This window comes from Cetorhinus maximus, chromosome 28 (assembly GCF_964194155.1).
Source record: "Cetorhinus maximus chromosome 28, sCetMax3.hap1.1, whole genome shotgun sequence".
Taxonomy (NCBI): Eukaryota; Metazoa; Chordata; class Chondrichthyes; order Lamniformes; family Cetorhinidae; genus Cetorhinus; species Cetorhinus maximus.
The window spans coordinates 17,588,699-17,612,357 of NC_135906.1; the positions used below are offsets into that span (position 1 = coordinate 17,588,699).

The window sequence follows — 23,659 nt, forward strand, 5'->3', positions numbered from 1 at the left end:
TGAAAAATTCCAGGGATTGAAGAAATGGGAGCCTTTGAAACTGAAATAGCCACAGATTTCCAGCAGCAGCAGTATTTTGCTTATATGTTAAAATAGATCCATGTATGGATCAATAGTCAGATATGACCTACACTCATCATCTAACTCAAGTTGCAAATAGACATTTGTCAGATCTAATTCTGATAACATCTGGCTTCCTGACAACATTGTGAACAGATCCTCCACGTTAGGCAAAGTTTCAGGTGGATTATATTCCAGTACCTGATTTACAGTTACCTTGTAATCCCCACATATTCTTACACTACCATCTGACTTTGGTATTACCACTACGAGAGTAGCCCAATTAACTCTGTTCTGCTTTTGAGATAATGTTCTCAGTCTCAGGTCTTTTCAGTTCTTGCTCTTCTTTTTAAGAGCAGAGGATGCTGGATGAGAACTGCAATAAACTGGGGTTCTGTTCCCCTGGACCCGTACGTTGACCTTATAACCTTGAATCAGTTTGTCAGTTTCACTAACCATTTGAGGATCTTTGCAATCACATCAGTTTGTGAATTCCGCACCTATGTGACAAAGCCTGCCCCCATTAAACTTAAGCACGACTAACTAGTTTCATCCTAACAAGACTGTTTTTTCCTCCCTTCACAGTAATAATGAGCAATTTTGCTCCTTATATGTGACTGGCACCAACACACTTCCTATTATGGGGATTTTCTGTCCCCCATAATTTCATAATCCCATGCATGATTTCTCCAGATGATGCTGACTCAACTTTGTCAGTGTAGCGATTTAGGAATCATGCTGACTGATGCTGCTGTGCCAACTTCCATGTTTACTGGAGCTCCATCCATCGCTACTTGCACCACGATGCTTTGTGAATTTCCACTGGACATTCTTGTGCTTTGGATCGCATGGATCTCAACTGACCCCTCAACAACCTGTTGCTGTTCAACAAACATATGCAGTGACTGCCGTTTCCTCCAGCCAGTGTTTCCTCCAATTTACATTCTTTCAGCATGCCTTGGCAAGATGACCCTTTTTGTAGCTGTCTTCATAAACAAGTAATTCTGTGTCCACTGTTGGTCTATGCACTGGTAACAGTACTTTTTAGTACATCTGCTGCTACTAACTGCAGTCGTTAGGGCTTTCTGCTTATTCAGCCACAGTTTATTTCCTTCAGCAGATGACTGGTGGTTGTTATCTCTGAATTCCCTCAAGTCACATTCCATCATTGACAATACTGTTTGGCAAGCTGTGACAAAAATTAACTTTGGCAATGTTAGCAACTTAATGCAAATATATTCACTTTTAAACAGCGCACAAACCTGTCTCAGCACTCTCTTGAAATTCTCCAAATTACAATGATGGACAGGTTTTTCAGAGCCACAGTAAAGTCTCCAATGTCCTCATTGAGCAACTGATTCCTGGTTCCAAAACCAAAGCTTTCTGCAATCTCCAATAGTTTGGGATTGTAGTGCTGCTCAAGATTACACAAAATGGCTGACAGTGCTGTGTCTTGTGGCTTAGCCGATGCAAGCAAATAATTCAGCATTTCATACACTTCTGGGTCTACTTCAGTCAGAAATATTGGGCAGAATTTTCCATTCCGGAGATTAAGTTCAGTGGCATAAGCAAAAGCCAGAGTGACCTCCACTGGAGAGCAGGGTGGCAGAACACACAAGATCTTGCGCTGTTCAGCTCATTAATTATGCAGCTGTAAGGAGCATATCGAATCTCATGGCAGCGCTTGCCCTGCCGTCACCTCATAGACTCCGATGTCCGCCGCCATATTTGAACAGCAACCAGACAGCCATTTACTCTTCAGCTCTGCTCCTTGACTCCCGCCACAACCCCCCAGTCCTGTCTCAGTCTCACCCCTCCCGTGCCCAGCCTTGGCACAGATTGTGTGACAGGCAGTTGATATCTCTCCGTGATGGTGTGGAAAGGAAGACAAAAGCTGCGTCTACTGATCTAAAGTGCAGGAAGAATTGGAAAACTGCTGATGTGGCGTCCCATTCAAGAAGGGAGAGGGACAAAGAGCAGGAAACTATAGGCCAGTCAGCCTAACATCTGTCATTGGGAACATACTAGAGTCCATTATTAAGGAAGAAATAGCAGGACATTTAGAAAAGCTTAACGCAATCAAACAGAGTCAACATGGTTTTGTGGAAAGGGAAATCAAGTTTGACAAATTTGCTAGAGTTCTGTGAGGATATAACAAGCAGAGTTGTTAAGGGGTAGATGTAGCATATTTGGATTTCCAGAAGGCAACCAATAAGGTGCCATATAAAAGGTTATTGCACAAGATAGGAGCTCACGCTATTGGGGTAATGTATTAGCATGGATTGAGGATTGGTTAACACACAGAAGACAGAATCGGGATTAATGGGTCTTTTTCAGGTTGGAAAGACGTAACTAGTGGAGTGCCACAAGCATCAGTCCTAGGGTATCAATTATTTACTATCTATATTAATGACTTGGAAGAGGGAGCAGAGCGTAATGTATTCGAATTTGCTGACGATACAAAAATAGGTGGGAGGGCATGTTGTGATGTTGTGATGAGGACATAAGGAATCTGCAAGGGGATATAGACAGGTTGAGTGAGTGGGCAAAAACTTGGCAGATGGAGTTTAATGTGGGAAAGTGTGAGGTCATGCACTTTGGTAGGAAGAATCAAAAGGCAGACTATTATTTAAATGAGAGAGACTCCAAAAAAGTGCAGCACAGAGGGATCTGGGTGTTCTTGTGAATGAAACAAAAAGTTAGTATGCAGGTGCAGCAAGTAATTAAGAAGGCAAATGGAATTTTGGCCTGTATTGCTAGGGGGTTGGAGTTTAAAAACAGGTAAGTCTTGTTACAACTGTACAGGATGTTGGTGAGGCCGCACCTGGAGTACTGCGTACAGTTTTGGTCCCCGTATTTAAGAAAGGATATGCTGGCATTGGAGGCTGCTCAAAAGAAATTCACTAGGTTGATTCCTGGGATCAAGGGGTTGACTTATCAAGAACGGCTAAACAGGTTAGGCCTTTATTCATTAGAGTTTAGAAGAATGAGGGGTGATCTTTTTGAAACGTACAAGATTGAGGGGGCTTGACAGGGTAGATGTTGAGAAGATGTTTCCACTGGTAGGGGAATCTCAAACTAGGGGACATAGTTACAGAATAAGGGGACACTCATTTAAAATAGAGATGAGAAGGAATTTCTTCTCTCAGAGGGTAGTGAATGTCTGCAATTCTCTACCCCAGAGAGTTGTGCAGGCTTGATCACTGAAAGTATTTAAAGAGGAGGCAGGTACATTTTTGGAATATCAGGGAGTTGAGGACTATGAGTAGCTGGCACGAAAGAGGAGCTGAGGCCTGGGGCAGATCAGCCATGATCTTATTGAATGGCAGGGCAGGTCTGAGGGGCCAAATGGCCTTCTCCTGCTCCTATTTCTTATGTTCTTATGCACTCGACTGAGCTGTCCTGCTATATCTTAATTCCACTTCCTTTACATTAACTTACGTTAACGTATTCTACTTTGGATTATTTATATTACTTTCTTATATTGGCCCTAAATTTCCTTTACTTCTGGTGCTTCTTAGTTAAATCCAAGTATGGTTACTTGGATAAAAATATTACACTTTTCTCATTTACTCACCAGCGCCTACTTACCACGGCCACCACTCTTCTTTCTGAAGAAAGATAGAAAAGGAAAGGAGCACCTCCTCCCCAAACACCCTGTCACCAAACTCCAATGTAAGCACCCTACTACAGCTCAAAACAGCACTCCAGTGCAGACAAAGTCGGCACTATAAAATAGCCTACTTTTATACCCTCTGAACCTAGCCTCTGAAAACCTTATTATGCCAGTTATCTAATTAACTAGTTGCAGTTGCAAGCAGAGCCTGTATGAGCCCTGTTTTAAGGCTGGACTAAAACTTACCTTCTTCCAACTCTTACAGAAACTTTTAGTTAATTGCTAAATTAAAGAAAGACTAGACTTTAGATATAATTTAACCCTTAAACTCCCTCAATCAAAATACCAAGCACTCTCCTGCAGCCCAAAACAGCACTCAACTGCAGACAAAAATGTCCACCTGACCATCTCCATAAGGTCATGAGTCTTCACTTGGGCATCTCTCAAAGGTCATGGGCCTTCACCTGAACATCTCTCAGCCATGGATCTCTATCTGAGCAGCACTTTGGGCCAATTTAGACTCCATGTCAAGGAGACATAGTTGTTTGAAAGCTTCTAACCTTTCTGTGCCATACTCCAGGTTTTCCATTTCCACAAAGCAGTGTTTAATGAAGTTTTGAGAGATTGTCAACATTTTTTTGATGTCAGGAACTGCATGTTTCCTCTTTCAAGTTTCTAAATTTCTAAACCAGGCCACAAGAACCTGTTGAGGTATAAGCCCATGATCTTTGAAATCAGAAGAAAATTAAGATAGAGATTTGCAGACATTGATACTGTGAACTATGGACAGGACAATGTCTAAAGTGAATTGGTGCCTATATGTCAGTGGATTACCCTTCTCATTCTGAATGTTTGGATTTTTCACTCATCTTTACTGGCTGTTTTTTCGGTGGTGTAATCTAGTACACATTGAGGGACCAAAGGGTGATACTTGTAGATAACATAAAAATGTTGTTATCAGATATACAGCACACAACCAACAAACCCTCCCACAAAACGTTGGGCGTGTTGAAATTTTCAGTTATGGTCTTATGGTTACACTGGTGCACATATCTGAGGCAGCCTTATACTGTCTGGGAAGGTTTGTGAAATTGAATCATCCATGTTTCTTATCCCTGTTACAATGTATAAGGGAGCAGTGAATAGTTTCATTATCCCTACAGTGCTGGCTTTCTGGATCCAAAGTAAGTATCAGTATTAAAGGAACTGCTTAACAGCGAATTGTTGACCAGACTAAAAAGTTGAATTTCAAGGATTGTAGGAGTTTAAATAATTTTCTCCTTGCCTTAAGACTTAGGTGTATCTCAGTGTCAGCTCCTGTCTATGTACCGTACACATTGGGTACTGTCTGTAACTAACAGCCAGCCTTACTCAGACAGCCCTGGAGTAGTTTCTGTAAAAGTGAAATGTCACAGTGGTATGATTCCTCTCTGCTTCTTTCCCTCTCTAGTCCTTTTCCCATTTTCTCTCTCTACTTCTATCTCGTTCCTCTCCAGTTTATCTATCTCACATTTCTCCCCTGTCTCCTTTCATGTTTTTCTCCTATTTTTGTCTGTCTAATCTTTCTCCCAATTCTCTCACTCTCTCCTCTCTTTAATCCCTCTCCTGGCTCTCTCTCTCTCTCTTTGCTCCCTCTCACTTTTCCCTCATTCTCTTGTTCCAGTCCTTTCTTTTATCTCATTTTCTCTCCCTGCCTTAAATGTTCCTTTATTCTTAATTCTACTTTTCTCCATGCTGCTCTAATGTTTTTCTTTCTGATACATCTTTTTTTCCTGTTTTTCTCTCTATCTTTATCCTCCTGTTTATCTGTCTTTCACTGAACCTCTTCTTTCTCTCCTCCTCTGACTCTTCTTCCACCCCATTTTATTCACAGATTAGTATATAATTGCACAGTTCAGGAACAGCAAAAATTCAAAAAAAAAACTAAGAACTAATACAACGTATGCTTGGAAGTAATAAATGAATTATTTTTACTGAGGATACGCTGGGAGTAGTGAAATGATCTGTAAGTGGTTTTGTGCTTGTACCTAGAATATTTATTCAAAACGCGCTGTTCTACAAATGAGCGGTTGCCTCAGGGAGTTAGTCTCAATAGGGCCTCCCCTTGAATTGGCTCCATGTTCCAGTAGTTGCTGTGATTTGTTTCCTTGGCAGCAGTTGTAACTGGATTTGAGGTTTCGATCAACATAAACCCCCCAGCGGTTGAATTTGGAGACTCTTTACAGGTGAACTGCACTACGACATGTACAGAACCAAAATTCGAAGTGGAATATAAACCAGGGGTAAATCCTAACAGAACAAAAAGCAGACATTGGTCCACAGACTACTTTCCGAGTGTCCAGGAATGGGACTTTACAGTACCATGCATGGTGACCTGTGGATCAGATCCGCTGAGGGAGAAGGAGAAGAAAAAGGTGGTCACGGTATACAGTAAGTGAAAACTCTTCTTCTAACATAAAAAAAAGATAGGGACAGGAGAAGGTCCTTAAGGAGAACCAGAACATGTCTGATTTAAGGTAAAAACAGAATTACCTGGAAAAAACTCAGCAGGTCTGGCAGCATCGGCGGAGAAGAAAAGAGTTGACGTTTCGAGTCCTCATGACCCTTCAGCAGAACTGAGTATAGTTAGGAGAGGGGTGAAATATAAGCTGGTTTAAGGTGGGCGGGGGGAGAGAGAAGTTGAGGGGGGGGTGGTTGTAGGGACAAGCAAGCAGTGATAGGAGCAGATAATCAAAAGATGTCACAGACAAAAGGATCAAAGAGGTGTTGAAGGTGGTGATATTATCTAAGAAAATGTGCTAATTAAGAATGGATGGCAGGACACTCAAGGTACAGCTCTAGTGGGGGTGGGGTGGAAAGACTGACAAGGTATTAGTTGTAGATTTAAAAATAATGGAAATAGGTGGGAAAAGAAAAATCTATATAAATTATTGAAAAAAACAAAAGGGAGGGGGAAGAAACGGGGTGGGGATGGGGGGAGGGAGTGAAGCAGCATTTCACTTGCATTTCCCCTAACTTAGTCTACTGCATTCGTTGCTCCCAATGCGGTCTCCTCTACATTGGAGAGACCCAACGCAAACTGGGCGACCGCTTTGCAGAACACCTGTGGTCTGTCCGCAAGAAAGACCCAAACCTCCCTGTCGCTTGCCATTTTAACACTCCACCCTGCTCTCTTGCCCACATGTCTGTCCTTGGCTTGCTGCATTGTTCCAGTGAAGCCCAACGCAAACTGGGGGAACAGCACCTCATCTTCCAACTAGGCACTTTACAGCCTTCCGGGCTGAATATTGAATTCAACAACTTTAGATCGTAAACTCCCTCCCCCCATCCCCACCCCGTGGAAGTCACGGATGCCATATTTTGAAGGCACAGAACTGTGCTGCAGAGTAGTGTAAAACACATGAACATGTAGACACAATTTGATCCTGAACTCAGATGGGTTAATAGACACTCATCGATTGAAAGTGAGGCAAGTAAACCAGGTCTAAGAGTTTGTAGCGAGATCATATCCTATCATTTCATTGTGTATCACTGAGCTGGCCTTAGAATCTTTCAAGTGAAGGTAGTGAAACCCTTTGGAAATAAGCCAAGGTGAAGAAACAACACTTTTACTATATCCATCATCTGTTTATCTTCCATGTACAAAAAAAACCTGCCTTTGCCTTTCAGGGAGAAGTCATCTCAGGATGTTGATGCTTTCACAGAATAGCACTTGATCTGTCCCTAGATGTGTCTCAGTTTGGTGGAAATTTAATGATTTTTGCTCCATAGGGAGCCACAGTCCTGTTCACTTGTCTAATGAGGGAAGTTCTGTCAGTAGCTTGTTTCTGAATTTGAATCTAATGTTGGAATGTGGGCAGAGACTAATATGAATGTCTGGATATTCTGTTCACTGTGATTCTCCTTTAACAGATCGAGAGATAAACATTACTCCACCTCCTGAAATGCTGGTAGTTAACAGAACATATAGTCTGGAGTGCACTGGTCCGAGGGTCTATCCAAACAATAAACTCATACTCACATGGCTGAGAGGGGGAGAGATTGTTCAGAGTAATTGCACAAAAGAAACAGGTTTCCCAGATGACGATAAAAGATTGAGGAATGTCTTCAGCTTCACTGCAAGTATGTCAGATGATGGACAGGAGTACACCTGCTTGGCAGAAGTTGAGTTGGACTCCAACACCACAAAACCAATCGCAAACTCCTCTGTGACTCTGCAAACTCACTGTAAGTTCCACTTGAGTAATAATAGATTAGTCTTCCTGTTCGAGAACAGGCTAAAAACTCGGATTTCTATGAAAATAAATTAAAAACAAAATAGAGTTCTTCTATTTCGCAATGAGAACTAGATAAGCTGGTGGCAGGAGACAGAGAGCAAGGACAATGGGTGGGTTTCCCAGTTGCAGCAAATGGTATCCTGCAAGGAGCTGTGTTGGGGCCTTAACTATTCACCACATTTATTGATGACTTAGACAATGGAATCGAAAAGTCAGATATTCAAATTTGCTGATGACAGAAATATAGGTAGCATCGTAGATGGAAGCATAAAATTTCAAAGAGCTACTGACGGATTATGTGAAAATGCAAAACTGTGGCAAGTGAGTTTCAATGGCAGAATTTCCTGCCCGTGTTGGCGTCAGGCGTCATGGCGGGCATGAGCAGAATATAAGGCGACAAGGCCAAAAATCCATTTTACACCATTGTGAAACCAATTTGCAATCGTCCGCCCCAACGTCAATGGCATGTTTCACGCCGCTGGATCTCGGGAAAGTCATTTTAATATATTTGCATCTAATTGTAAGCCCTGCTTGCCAGAATCATCCCCAATGTTGGATATCCGGGCACGTCGGTGTGCCATGTTGCACAACAGTATTTAAAAAATGTGCACCTCGCAAAGCTGAACTTCGAGGGGAACTTGGAGGTGTGTGCACACTAATGTTGCACAGCACTCGCAAGGGTCGCCCATTGGACTTTAAGGAAGAGGCACCGTGCATTCAGGCGAGGACACAGGCAAGTCACATTATCTCAGCTGGCTGATAGTACGATGCCAGGGCAAGGGCTGCACTGTGGTTGGGGTGGTGCCAAGGCAGCACAGTCTGATGGCAGTGCATAAGCACATGTGGTTGAGAGGGGGGTGGGGGCTGTGAGGGAGGGAAGTGGCCACACATTAGAGAAACTTTGTGTAAATGGAGCATTCTTCCACGGTTGGGACAGTTTAGGCACACCTACACTGACATGCTTGGGAGTCGAACCTCTAGCTTTTCTGCCCACTCAAGCAACACCATGGCTTGAAATTGCCACCAATTGCTCCTGAACTTTGTACCCTTGGGCAGAAGCTGCAAATTCATGAGGGTTTTAGGGGGCTGCGGAACAATTGGACAACTGGGCAAGTTGTACAATCTCCTTGCAAAAGCTGGCAATGGAGCAGTCACTGGTGGAGGCGCCAACAGCCCCTTACAATGTCTTCATTAAGTTTTGGACCAGTCTACCCCATGGTTCAAGCTAACAGCACAGCTTTGCAATGTGGGTTAGGAGAATGTCTGAGCTGGGAGCACAGCATGCAGTCCAGTGGGCAAAGCTGCCGCCAATTGATCCGATGGAGAGGGGTGGAGGTAGATGGGGTCTTGGGCAGCCATGCAGCGCACATCCAACTGGTGGCCAGCACTCTCCGGCATGCATTAAGCGGCCTTGAGATGAAGCGGGAGCCACATACATAACCGTGAGAGGTCCCTGGAAGACCAATGCTAACCTACGCATCTCTCTCTTTCATTCTACAGGAGGAGTACATCAGGAACATGGAGCTCGGTGATCCAGCTGTATACCTCCTGGCTTACAGGGAGTGGAGAATGAGGAGAAGAAAGCGACCGAGGTGCCTAGCTGGACAGAGGGAGGAGGAGCACCCTCAAGAGGAAGGGGCGGGTCGGGCTCCTGGGCACGCTGCCGAAGAGCCACAACAAACCACCACGGCTGATGCCTAGCTAGACCCAGGGTGTATAGGCAGTGCCTGCCATTCCTGGAGATGACTGAGAACCAATGTCTCCGAAGAATGCGCATGACCAGAGAATTGGTCGGTCACATCTGCCACCTGCTGCAGGATTTGGCACCACGGGGACATGGAGGGCATCCACTGCCAATGGCTGTGAAAGTGACCTTGATGCTCAAATTTTTACACTAGTGACTCCTTCCAGGAATCCACAGGTGACCTGTGCGGGATCACGCATCCAGGAAGTCACGGATGCCATATTTTGAAGGCACAGAACTTGCTGCATTTAGCCCATGATCAGGAAAGCCATGAAGCAAGAGCATTGGGATTTGCCCCGATCTCAGGTTTCCCACGGGTGCAGGGTGCCATCAACTGCACTCATGTGGTACTCAGATCTCTGTGGTAAAAGTCAACTATGTCAAGCACAAGGGCTTCCACTCGCTGAATGTTCAGCTGGTGTGCGACCACCACAAATGCATGTTACAGGTTCCCAGGATTCCCAGGAATGGTACACATACTCAGTAGGTCTCATATCCCTCATGGGTTTCAGGGGCCACAGAGGCTGCAGGGTTGGCTCCTCGGAGACAAGAGCTACTCACAGAGGACGTGGCTGATGATGCCCGTGTGGCGGCCTGAGACTGCAGGGAACTACAGGCCAGTGAGTCTCACATCAGTGGTAGGGAAACTATTGGAGAAATTTCTGAAGGAGAGTATCTATCTCCACTTGGAGGGGCAAGGTTTGATCAGGGATAATCAGCATGGCTTTGTCAGAGGGAGGTCATGCCTAACAAATTTGATTGAATTTTTTGAGGAGGTGACCAGGTGTGTAGATGAGGGTAGTGCAGTTTATGTAGTTTATATGGATTTCAGCAAAGCCTTTGACAAGGTCCCACATGGGAGACTTATAAAGAAGGCAAAGGCATATGGGATACAGGGTAATTTGATAAGGTGGATTCAAAATTGGCTTGGTTGTAGGAGGCAGAGGGTGACGACAGAAGGATGCTTTAGTGACTGGAAGCCAGTGTCCAGTGGCATACCACAGGGATCTGTGCTCGGTCCCCTATTATTTGTCATTTATATAAACGACATAGATGACTATGTGGGGGGTAGGATTAGTAAGTTTGCAGATGACACAAAGATTGGACGGGTGGTTAACAGTGAGGTTGAATGTCTTGGGCTACAGAAAGATATAGACGGGATGGTCAAATGGGCAGATATGCGGCAGATGGAATTTAACCCTGAAAAGTGAGAGGTGATACACTGGAAGGAGTAATTTGACACGGAAGTATTCAATGAATGGCATAGCACTAGGAAGTTCTGAGGAACAAAGGGACCTTGGCGTGTGTGTCCATAGATCTCTGAAGGTAGAGGGGCATGTTAGTGGGGTGGTGAAAAAGGCATATGGGACACTTGCCTTTATCAATCGAGGCATAGATTACAAAAGTAGGGAGGTCATGTTGGAGTTGTATAGAACCTTGGTGAGGCCACAGCTGGAGTACTGTGTGCAGTTCTGGTTGCCACATTATAGGAAGGATGTGATTGCACTGGAGGGGATGCAGAGGAGATTCACCAGGATGTTATCTGGGATGAAACATTTAAGTTATGAAGAGAGGTCGGTTAGACTTGGGTTGTTTTCGTTGGAGCAGAGAAGACTGAGGGGCAACCTGATCGAGGTGTACAGGATTATGAGGGGCATGGACAGGGTGGATAGGGAGCAGCTGATCCCCTTAGTTGAAGGGTCAGTCACAAGGGGGCATAAGATCAAGGTGAGGGGCTGGAGGCTTAGGGGGAATGTGAGGAAAATCTTTTTTACCCAGAGAGTGGTGACAGTCTGGAATGCTCTGCCTGGGAGGATGGTGGAGGCGGGTTGCTTCACATCCTTTAAAAAGTACCTGGATAAGCACTTGGCATGTCATAACATTCAAGGCCATGGGCCAGATGCTGGTGGATGGGATTAGGTAGGTAGGTCAGGTGTTTCTCACGTGTCGGTGTAGACTCGATGGGCTGAAGGGCCTCTTCTGCACTGTGATTCTGTGATTCCGCAGCAACTCGTACTTTGATGGAACAAACCATTGGGATGGTGAAAGTGATGTTCTAGTACCTGGACCAGTCTGGTGGAGCCCTGCAATACAGTACACAGAGAGTGTTACGTATCGAAGTCATCTGCTGTGCCCTTCACAACCTGGTGCTGCAATGGGGGGTGGATCTACATCAGGAACAGTTGGAGGAGCTGCAGGTCTCCTCCGATGAGGAGGATGTCAATGGGGATGAGGGTGACGAGGTCCTCGAAGGGGAGAGTGATGGCAATGAGGCCATCACATTGTCCAGGTGAGACCGGTACGCTTGAGAGGCCCTCACTGGACACTAGATTCGTAGAGGATGATGACGACATGCAGTGAGGAGGCTCCATAGATCCTCACATTGCATCTGTGAACATTTGACTCCTGTCTGGCTGATGGCAGTGCATATACCTTCGGTGATATGGCTCCTGTCATGGAGATGCAGCAGATGCCCATAGCCCCTACATTCCAGGAGGATGATGATGACATGCAGTGGGGACACTCCATAGATTTTCACATAGCTTATGTGAATGTCTGAATCCTGTCTGGCTGATGGCAGACTGCTTATACTCTGTGAACAAGGTCATATTGTAGAGATGCAGCAGGGAAACTTTAGCCTCTCCTGATCCTATGACATCCTTCGAGAGCTGAACCCTTCAGGACAACACTGTCACCGGACACAGATGCTGATGAGATGCAGTGGGGCGCAAAGGTGCTGAGAACACAGAGAAGATGATGGAACTCTGTGCTGCTGGCTCAGGATATTCTGGTACCAATGATTAGCCGCATCGAGGTGTAGGCATGACTGATGTGTCCAATGACTGTGAAGGCGCATCAGTGTGCTGGGAAGGTTGCACAAAGCAGAGGGAGGAGGCCCTGGACTAAGACACCTGCCTTTATCTTGTGCAGGATCCAAGGTTTCACTTCAGACTGACACGAACACTGCTCATCATACCAAGGAGCCATAGGCAAGGAGACATTCTTGGGAGTTTATTTACAATAGTGAACATTACATGCAAGTTATGAACACCCATGCCCAGGCTGTGCAATGACATCTTCTTAACCTTCCTAACCCTGCTGCTACATCTTGATGCTCCCCTGACATCCACAGCAGAGGTGGAGACAGCTGCTGACTGCTACGCCCTGTCTATGATGACCTTGGCAGGTGTCCGCTGGAGGGCCAAGACCTGGAGGGCCCTGGCCTCATTTTGGGATCCTGCTGTGTGGCAGTAGCACCCTCCTCAGCCTGTGGAGCTGGAGCTGCTGGGGTCACACAAAGAGGGGGTTCAGAGAGGCTGGACACTCCCACAGTTAGATAATAATGATGTCTAACATGCGTGGATGATGAGCGGTGCCATGGACAGGATGAGGACGCTATCCGCAGGGTAAATGAAAGTGTGTGCGAGAGAGTGAATGGCGATGTACCTTGAACTGGGTTGGATGATGGGCTCGTGAGTGTGTGAGTTGAGTGATGAGAAGAGTGACTTACCCTGGCAGAACAAATGAGATCGTTTATCCTGTTTCGGCACTAGGTGGCTGTCCTCCTTTTCAGGGCATTGGCGCTGACCACTGCAGCCACTGCCTCCTCACTTTGCATGCTGGTCTTCATCCAGACTGGGGATAGAGGACATTGTGGCCGATCTCCACTGTGCCTAGTAGGCGCTCGAGAGAGAGAGGCGTCGCTAAATTTGGGAGCAGCATGTTTCCTAGCTTTGGCAACCATCAGTTCCAAGCAGCTCCTCTCCCTTGGAGAGTGCCAGCATTGTGCAGGGTTGGCCTTTACATATGGCGCCCAGATTACTGAAGGCCTGAGGTGACAGTGGGGCAGGCGAATCAGAGGCCACCCCAACAGCGACCCGGCGTGTTTCCCGGGAATGCATCACTAATGAGATATCAAGAATGGCAAAGAATGACAAAAAGATTAATAAGGAGGGAAAAATTAGAGTACAAGAGAAAGCTAGCTAGTAATATAAAAATGGACAGTAAGAGTTTGTATAGATATTTAAATAAGGAAAGAGTTCACAAAGTGAGCATTGGTCCTTTCGAAAATGCGTCTGGGAATTGATAATGGAAAGTATGGAGATGGTGGATGAATTAAACAGATATTTTGCTTCCGTCTTCACTTAAGAGGACACTGTAACATCCCGGAAAATAGCTGTATCAGGATTTGAAAGGGAGGAACTCGGGAAAAGTACAATCACCAGGGAAGTGATATTGAGCAAATTGTTGGGCATGTGGACTGACAAATCCCCAGGTCCGGAATGGACTTCACCCTCAGGTCTTGAAAGAAGTGGCTAGGGAGATAGCTGATTGGTTTTAATTTTCCAAAATTCCCTACATTCGGGGAAGGTTCCATTAAATTGGAAAATAGCAAATGTAACTCCTTTATTCAAAAAGGGAGTGAGACAGAGAGCAGGAAACTACACGCCAGTTAGCCGAACATCTATCACAGGGAAAATGTTAGAAGCCACTATTAAAGATGTTATGGCAGGGCACTTAGAAAAGTTCAAGTCAATCAGGCAGAGTCAACATGGTTTTCTGAAAGCGAAATAATGTTTAACCAATTTACTTGAGTTCTTTGGAGTGGGCAAAGATCAGCAAATGAAGTATAATGTGGGATAATGTGAAATTGCCCATTTTGACAGGAATAAAAAAGCTTATTATCCGAATGGTGAGAGATTGCAGAGCTCTGAGATTCAAAGGGCCCTGGGGGTCCTAGTGCATGAATCACAAAAGGCCAGTATGCAGGTACAGCAGGTAATTAGGAAAGCTAATAGAATTTATAGTGAGGGGAATTGAATACAAAAGGAGGGAGGTTATGCTTCAGTTGGCAGAGCACAGGTGAGACCACATCTGGAGTACTGTGCACACTATTAGTCTCTTTACTTAAGAAAAGGTATAAATGTGTTAGAAGAAGTTCAGAGAAAAGTTTACTAGATGAATACCAGGAATGGGCAGGATATCTTATGATGAAAGGTTGGACACGATAGGCTTGTATCCGCTGGAGTTTAGAAGAGTAAGAGATGACCTGATTGAAATCTTTAAGATCCTGAGGGGTATTGACAGGGTGGGTGTGGAGAGGATGTTTCCTCTTGTGGGAGAATCTGGAACTAGGGGTCACAGTTTAAAAATATGGGGTTGCTCATTTCAGGCAAATATGAGGAGAATTTTTTTCTCTGAGAGTTGTAAATGTTTGGAACTCTGTTCCTCAAAAGGCAGTGGAAGCAGAGTCTTTGAATATTTTTAAGGCAGAGCTAGATAGATTCGTGATTAACAAGGGAGTGAAAGGTTCGGGGCTAGGTAGGAATGTGGGGTTGAGGTTACAATCAGATCAGCCACGATCTTATTGAGTGGAGGAGCAGGCTCGAGGGGCCAAGTTGCCTACTCCTGCTCCTAATTCAAATGTCTTTAAATAGCACTGCTGAAGGGGCCTTACTATCTGTTAGTGTCAGGGGTTGCTCAGTGAGTTGATCATTCTGACAATGGGACAGTCCAAAATCACAAAAGGGATTTTCAACAAGCATAAGACCTTAATTTGAATATTTTATTCATTGTTTTAAATAGTCCCAGCGTGTGTCCTAGATGCCTAAGGGACAGCTCAATCCAATATAATGGACTGTGTACATCCAGCACCATATTGGATCTGAGGACCCTGTTTTGCACCATTGAGTTTCTAGGCCTTGGTTTCTGTCTAAATTGAGGAATGTGTCCCACACTGGCACAGCTGGAATTTGGAACTCACTGGCAATGGGATTGAACTTGTGTCCCACCACTGCTCTGCTGCTTCTCCAAACACCTTCCGATTTTCATATTATTTAACACTTCTTTTCCAGATAAACCAACAGGCACAACCATATCAGTAAATAACAAAACTATGTCAGGATATCTCATAAACGTCAGTAAAGGGAATGAGGTTACAATAACCTGCAATTCCAGTGGAAACCCCACACCTACAGTAAAGTGGGAAGACCCCAGTATTGGCAGAAACGTTGAGATTGGTCCTCCTGGAGTCCTCCGTATTTCCCAAGCAACATCAGAACATCAAGGGATTTATAAATGTCGAGCTACCAATCAACATGGAATTGATGAGAAGGAAGTGGACATCAGGGTCAAAGGTCAGTTTCTAATATTGATCACCATTATTGGAAAATAATTAACCATTTGAGGACTGAAGCAGCATTTTGGTTACCCTAATACATCCTGACTACTGTGTTGATTTAGTTAGTTGTGTAATTTAGTTCCGATGTCAAGTTTTGTTTTGTTCACCATTCAAAAGCCTTTCACAGAGTAGCTATGATCTAGCACAATGGGCAAATGAGGGTTAGTTACTTTGATGAAAAGTCATGACCCTTGCAGCCCAATAGCATTTGTATTTACCTCTAATACATTGTAAAATTGGGCCTGCAGAACTAACTATCCAGAGAGCAAGGGCCGTGTATGCCCTCACCATATCCTATTAAGATAGTATACAGCATACTGCTCACCTGGCATTCCTTTGAAATAATTATTGATTACCTCCTCTGTGACAATCTGCTTCCTTCCTACTAAGTAAGATGGAAACACAAGAGGGATTGGAGGCTTCAGGTCACCCACAATTTACAGACATAATTTCAGTACATATAATGGTGCAATGAAAGCTTTTGTTATTTGATTAACCATCTCCTTGCTTTTCTTTGATTCAGATCAAACTTCAGCCAGAAGGCTGGCAGCAAAGATCATCGGCCTAACCTCTGCAGCAATCGTAGCTGGAACATTGTTGTCTACCGTAATCACTTGTTTTAGAAACATAAGGAAGTAGCACAAAAAACAGAAATGAAACCAGAATAATCTGTGGATATGCAGCAAAGATTAATGTGTATAATATGGTCTCAGAACTGACACAATGAAAGGGATACACAGCTGTTCCAGTACTGCTACAACACTGGCATCTAACCATCTGTGGTGTCACAGCTTTTCCTTCACTGCCTCTGGGTCAAAATCCTGGAACTCCCTCCCTAACAGTACCCATATAACATGGATTCCACCTTCTCAAGGGCAATTAGGGATGGGCAATAACAGCTGGCCTAGCCAGTGAAGCTCAAGTCGATTGAATGAATAAAAAAAAGTTTTTAAAATAAATACCATGCAGGTCAGAGGCTGGGAATTCTGAGGCGAGAAATTCACCTCCTGACTCCCCAAAGCCTGATCATCATCTGCAATACATACATACGTATGTACATACAGATTAGGAGCAGGAGTAGGGCATTCAGCCCCTTGAGCCTGCTCCACCATTTGATAAGATCATGACTGATCTGACTGTGTCCTTAACTATACTTTCCTGTATACCCCCTACAACCTTTGACTCTCTTGTCAATCAAGAATCTATCTAACTCAGCCTTAAAATATTCAATGACCCTGCCTCCGCTGCTCTCTGGGGAAGAGAATTCCACAGACTTAAGAACCCCTGAGAGAAAAAAGTTCTCCTTATCTCCATCTTAAATGGGAGACTCCTTATTTTTAAACTGTGTCCTCTGGTTTAGTTTCTCTCATAAGGGGGAACATCTTCTCAGCATCCACCCTGTCAAGTCCGCTCAGGATCTTATATGTTTCAATAAGATATTTTTTATTCATTCATGAGATGTGGGCATTGCTGGCTAGGCAAGCATTTATTGCCCATCCCTAATTGCTCTTAAGAAGTTGGTGGTGGCTCCCAGGATGACTTGGGAGCCCTTAAAAAATGCCTGTGGGTCCCAACTCTGCGATTCCTGACTCCATTCCCAGGATGTCTGATTTTCAAGAGTGCCTTTAAAGAGTGCAGGCTGGTTCCTGTCAAAAACATCCACCCAGCACTCTCAGCCTAGCCAGCCCCACTGTGGAGATAAGCATGTCCTACTCTTCTGCAATTTTAATGGAGTTGGGCCAGGATTTTTAAGAGTTGTGGGTCACAGGACCTTAGAGGAGTTGTGAACCCTAGTCTGCATGAGGGGACTTTTAAAAGGGTAAGTTCAAATGGTCCTCCTCATTATCCCATACCAAGATCTGCCCTTCCACCTACCCTCCATGACCCTCATTCCCCCTATGCCAAGTTATGGCACTTCCATGCCCATTGTCACATTATACACTAGAACCAATGAACCATGTAATGACAGTAGGATGTGTAAAAAATACTTTTTTAAAAAGTAATTCATTCATAACTTTCTCCTACATTAAAAAAAATCATTTCACTACAAGTGTTAATCACCCAGACCCATTCAAGTATCAATAAAACCACAAACCCTTGAAACCACTTAACCTGTGTAAACAAACATTGTGAAATTAACAACAAAGATCAGAGAGCCTGAGCTGCCAATTAAACAATGTTTTCTCTGAAGCACAAGTGTTTCAACAAGAGTAATAATTATCTGGGCTCTCAGCCAAGCCTCATTATGTATACTTTGATTAGCTATGAATTTTTTTTCAACATAGAAGTTTATAAATGAATTACTTTTTAAGAGCTTTTATTATACATCTTACTGCTACTACAGCAGTAGTGGGCAACATGCAGCCCATCGGGGTTCTGAGTGCTGCCCACGAGACATTTTGTTGACCACTGCCCACGCACAGGGTTTCCAGATTCTGCTGGTAATGGTTTGCAGATTCCACGTAGTTTATTTCCCACCGGTATCCCTGTGGCATTCCACTAGTTACAGCTTGCCAACCTGAAAATGACTCGTTTATGCCTACTTTCTGCTTCCTGTTTGCTAACTAATCCTTTATCCATGCTAATATATTACTCTCTACACAATGAGCTCTTATTTTGTGTAGTAACCTTTGATGTCGCACGTTATCAAATGCCTTTTGGAAATCGAAGTATACCACATCCACAGGTTCCATTTATCCACGTTGCTTGTTAGTTGTTCAAAGAACTCTAATAAATTAGTCAAACACAATTTCCCTGTCACAAAACCATGCTGACGCTGCCTGATTGTATTAAGATTTTCTAAGTGTCCTGCTATAACCTCCTTAATAATAGATTCCAGCATTTGGCTATAACAGCTGTTGGGCTAATAGGCCTGCTTTCAGTCAACAGAAACAGGCACAAGTCAGGAGTGTGATGGAATACTTTCCACTTGCCTGGATGAGTGCAGCTCCAACAACACTCAAGAAGTTCGACACCATTCAGGACAAAGTAGCCCATTTAATCAGCACCCCATCCTTAATCATTCGCTCCCCCACCACCAACGCACTATATGTAAGATGCACTGCAGGAACTCAGCAAAGCTCCTATGACAGCACCTTCCAAAGCGGCGAACTCTACCACCTAAAAGGACAAGGGCAGTAGAAGCATGAGAACACCAGCAAGTTCCCCTCCAAACTATACACCATCCTGACTTGGAACTATTGTAGTTCCTTCACTGTCACTGGATCAAAATCCTGGAACTCTCTTCCCTGCAGCATTATAGGTTTATCTACAGCAGATGGACTGCAAAGGTTCAAGAAAGTGGTTCAACATCACCACCTTGTCATGGGCAAATAGGAATGGGCAACAAATGCTGGCCTTGCCAGCGACTCCCACATCCCACAAGAGAATAAACAAAACAGGGATTTTATAGGAGGGCAATGTCATATAACAACAGTTTCAAAAGCACCTTTAACTTGGAATATCCGAAAATCTACTAGCACATAACACTATCAAATCTGGAAAAGCTTTCAGGAAGATGCAGACAGATTGGCACAAGTGAGAAACAGATGGAAGATGCAATTTCTAAGCAAAAAGCCTCAACTGTCAACACTTCTTGTGATGAATAAGAGCTTTTGTACTGGATACCAATATAATTGCCCTCCTCTGAACTTTTTTCCAAAATCTCAATTTCACCCACTATGTGAGTACTAAAGCTGGATAGAGTGGTCTAAAGTCTAACCAAGTACAGTATAATAATCTTTTTTTGTTCTGTATTGGATTGGCTTGTAAATATTTCCTAATCTATTTATCTTCGCTGTAGCCTCTTTTCACTGGCTGTAAACATTAAAAGATTCATGTTCCATGACATGCCTTCACAGAATCACAGAATTTTAACAGCACAGAAGGAGGTCCATTCAGCCCATCGTATCTGCACCAGCTCTCCAAATGAGCATTATGACCTAGTGCCATTGCCCTGCCTTTACCCGTACCCCTGCACATTGTTTAAATAATCATCAAATGCACTCGAATGCCTCGATTGAGGCTGCCTCCACCGCACTTCCAGGCAGTGTGTTCCAGACCCAAGCCACTCGTTGCGTGAAAAGTATTTTCTCACATCACATTTGCTTCTTTTGCAAATCACTTTAAATCTGTGCCCTCTCATTCTTGATCCTTTTACAAGTGGGAACAGCTTCTCCCTATCTACTCTGTCCAGCCACCTCATGATTTGAAACATCTCTATGAAATCACCTCTTAGCCTTCTTATCTCCAAGAAGAAGGGTTCCAGCCTCTCCAATCTATCTTCGTAGCTGAAGTTTCTCAACCCTGGAATCATTCTTGTAAACCTCTTCTGCACTCTCTCCAATGTGTTTACATCCTTCCTATAATATGGCGCCCAGAACTGTACACAATATTCCAGCTGAGGTCTAATGAGTGTCTTATATAAATTCAGCATGACCTCCTTGCTCTTGTACCCTATGCCCCTATTAATAAAGCCCAGGATACTATACGCTGATCTATGAATGGTCTTTCTGCAGCCCCTTCAAAATTTCACCCCTTATTTTATATTGTCTGTCCATGTTCTTCCTACCAAAATGCATCACCTCACACTTCTCCACGCTCAGCTTCATCTGCCATCTATCTGCCCACTCCACCAACTTGTCTATATCCTCATGAAGTTCCACACTATCCTCCTTGCAGTTCACAACACTCCGGAAATTCGTATCATTCGCAAACTTTGAAATTGTCCGCTGCACACCAAGATCTAGATCATTAATATATATCAGAAAAAGCAAGGGTCCCAATACCGGCCCCTGGGGAACTCCACTACAAACCTTCCTCCAGCCCGAAAAATATCCATTGACCATCGCTCACTGCTTCTTATTTTTCAGCCAATTTTGTATCCACCTTGTCCCTTTTATTCCATTAGCAATAACTTTTCTCACAAGTCTGTTGCATGACACCGTGTTAAATGCCTTTTGAAAGTCCATGTACACCACATCAACAGCATTACCCTCATCAACCTTCTCTGTTACCTCTTCAAAAAACTTAGTTAATTAGTTAAACACGGTTTCCCCTTTAGAAATCCATGCTGGCTCTTCCTTATCAACCCATATTTTTCCATGTGACTACTAATTCTATCCCAAATAATTGTTTCCAGAATCCTGCCCACCATTGAAGTTAAACTCTAAGATAAAAGCAAAAAACTGCGGATTCTGGAAATCTGAAACAAAAACAGAAAATGCTGGAAAAACTCAGCAGGTCTAACAGCATGTGTGGAGAGAAAAAGAATAAAGTTAACGTTTCGAGTCCGTATGACTCTTCTTCAGAGCTAAAGAGAAGTAAAAACTTTTACTCCACAGGTGCTGTTAGGCTTGCTGAGTTTTTCCAGCATTTTCTGTTTTGGTACTGAAGTTAAACTGACTGGTCTGTAATTGCTGGGCTTATCCTTACAACCTTTTTTGAACAAGGGTGTAATGTTTGCAATTCTCCAGTCCTCTGGCACCTCCCCTGAGTCTAGAGAAGACTGAAAAATTATGGCCAGTGCCCCTGCAATTTCTACTCTCACTTCTTTCAATATCCTTGGATGTATCTCGTCCAGTCCCGGCGCCTTGTCAACTTTAAGTACCAACAGTCTATTCAGCACTTCCTTCTTCTCATTTTTGAACTCTTCTAGTGACACAGTTTCCTCGTCTGTCACCATGGCCTGGGTAGCATCCAGCTCCTTGGTGAAGATGGTTGCAAAGTATTCATTTCATACCTCAGCCATGGCCCCTTCACCCATGTGTAAATTCCCTTTTAGGTCCCTAAATGGCCCTACTTCTCCTTTTACCACCCTTTTACTATTTATATGCCTATAGAAGACTTTGGGATTCCACTTAATGTTGGCTGCCAGTCTTTTATCGTAACCCCTCTTTGCTTCTCTAATATGCTTTTTCACCTCCCCTCTGAACCTTCAGTATTCCTCTTGGTTCTTAATTGTATTTTCTACCTGACGCCTGTCATAAGCACACTTTTTCTTCATTATCTTAATTTCTATCTCCTTTTTTATCCAGGGAGCTCTGGATTTGTTTGCCCTACCCTTCCCTTTCGATGGAATATACTGGTGCCCAAACTAATTCTTTTTTGAAGGTAGCCCATTGTTTAGCTACAGTTTTTCCCGCCAATCTTTCATTCCAGTCTATCTGGCCCAGCTCTATTCATGCCCTGTCGAAGTCTGCTCTCGTCCAGTTAGTTATTCTTACTCTGGATTGCCTATCGTACTTTCCTATCATCATCCTAAAACACACAATACAATGATCACTGTCTCCTAAATGTTCTCCTAAGTAATCCTGTACGGCATACAGATGCTTTGCATTAGCCCTACCCACTTGGAAGAGATTGCTGTCCAATATTCATTCATAAAACACACCTAAATTAAGATTATCTAACCATTATCACATTGCTGTTTCTGGGAGCTTGTTGTGCACAAGTTGATATACCAAAGCATACCAGACTGCAAAGACCAAGTTCAAGAGATGCAGTCAGCAGCAACTCACTCCCAGGAGCAAGCTTTTATCAGAGGATCACCTCAGTTCCCTGAGCCTTTTGTAGTATGATGTCAGGAATGAGAAAGTTTGCTCGTGTTCATTTTGAATGTTACTTTATTAAAATACAATGTCCATTTGCTTATGTGAATTGTCCATTGGTACATTTGAAGTGATTAATTTTAGTAGAAAGAACATGGAAAAACAATATAAAATAAAGGGTACAACTCTAAAGGGGGTGCACCAGCAGAGAGGCCTGAGTGTATGTGTGCACAAGTTGTTCAAAATGGCAGGACAATTGAGAGCGTAGTTAATAAAGTATACAGTGTCCTGGACTTTGTTAATAGTGGCTTGAGTACAAGAGCAAAGAAGTTATGTTGAACTTTTATAAGTCACTAGTTCAGCCTTTTTTAAATTCTTTTTATTCATTCATTCACGGGATGTGGGCTTCGCTGGCTAGGCCAGCATGTATTGCCCATCCCTAATTGCCCTTGAGAAAGTAGTGGTGAGCTGCCTTCTTGAACTGCTGCAGTCCATGTGGTGTAAGTATACCCACACTGCTGTTACGGAAGGAGTTCCAGGACTTTGACGTAGCAACGGTGAAGGAACGGCGATATAATTCCAAGTCAGGGTGGTGAGTAGCTTGGAGGGGAACTTCCAGGTGGTGATGTTCCCATGTATCTGCTGCCCTTGTCCTTTGAGATGGTAGCGGTCATGGTTTGGAAGGTGCAGCCTAAGGAGCCTTGGTGAATTCCTGCAGTGCACCTTGTAGATGGTACACACTGCTGCCACTGTGCATTGGTGCTGGGGTTGAATGTTGGTGGTGGAGAGAGTGAATGTTTGTGGATGTGATGCCAATCAAGCAGGCTGCTTTGTCCTGGTTGGTGTCAAGCTTCTTGAGTGTTGTTGGAGCTGCACACATCCAGGAAAGTGGGGAGTATTCCATCACACTCCTGGCTTGTGCCTTGTAGATGGTGGACAGGCTTTGGGGAGTCAGGTGAGTTACTCGCCACAGGATTCCTCGCCTCTGACCTGCTCTTGTAGCCACAGTATTTATGTGGCTAGTCCAGTTCAGTTTCTGGTCAATAGTAACCCCCAGGATGTTGATAGTAGGGGGTTCAGCAATGGTAATGCCATTGAATGTTAAGGGGTGATGGTTAGATTCTCTCTTGTTGGAGATGGTCATTGCCTGGCACTTGTGTGATGCAAATGTTACTTGCCACTTGTCAACCCAAGCCTCGATATCATCCAGGTCTGGCTGCATTTGGACATGGA

At 44.0% G+C, this 23,659-nt stretch overlaps 2 protein-coding genes across 7 annotated transcripts in view; both read left to right on the plus strand.

The window, feature by feature from the left end:
- The window catches only part of LOC144668873 (intercellular adhesion molecule 5-like), a 337,959-nt gene extending 315,430 nt beyond the window's left edge, over window positions 1-22,529 (plus strand). For all 6 annotated transcript variants that reach the window (XM_078531317.1, XM_078531312.1, XM_078531313.1 and 3 more), the window contains 2 exons: window positions 15,553-15,834; window positions 16,402-22,529. In XM_078531317.1, coding sequence (XP_078387443.1) covers window positions 15,553-15,834; window positions 16,402-16,517 — 398 coding nt within the window. In that variant the 3' untranslated portion in view covers window positions 16,518-22,529. The remainder of the gene's footprint in view (window positions 1-15,552; window positions 15,835-16,401) is intronic.
- Window positions 4,676-15,382, plus strand: LOC144668876 (intercellular adhesion molecule 2-like). Its single transcript, XM_078531326.1, has 4 exons — window positions 4,676-4,860; window positions 5,831-6,106; window positions 7,589-7,903; window positions 13,252-15,382. Exons 1-4 carry the CDS (start codon window positions 4,779-4,781, stop codon window positions 13,341-13,343), a joined length of 765 nt encoding a protein of 254 aa, XP_078387452.1. The 5' UTR covers window positions 4,676-4,778; the 3' UTR covers window positions 13,344-15,382.
- Window positions 22,530-23,659: the final 1,130 nt, after the last annotated feature.

Coding starts and splice junctions, on each gene's coding strand:
- LOC144668876 (XM_078531326.1), top strand. CDS start 4,779: ATGTTTCTTATCCCTGTTACAATGTATAAGGGAGCAGTGAATAGTTTC. Junction 4,861..5,830: donor GCTGGCTTTCTGGATCCAAA/GTAAGTATCAGT, acceptor TTTCCTTGGCAG/CAGTTGTAACTGGATTTGAG. Junction 7,904..13,251: donor TGTGACTCTGCAAACTCACT/GTAAGTTCCACT, acceptor TTTCGGCACTAG/GTGGCTGTCCTCCTTTTCAG.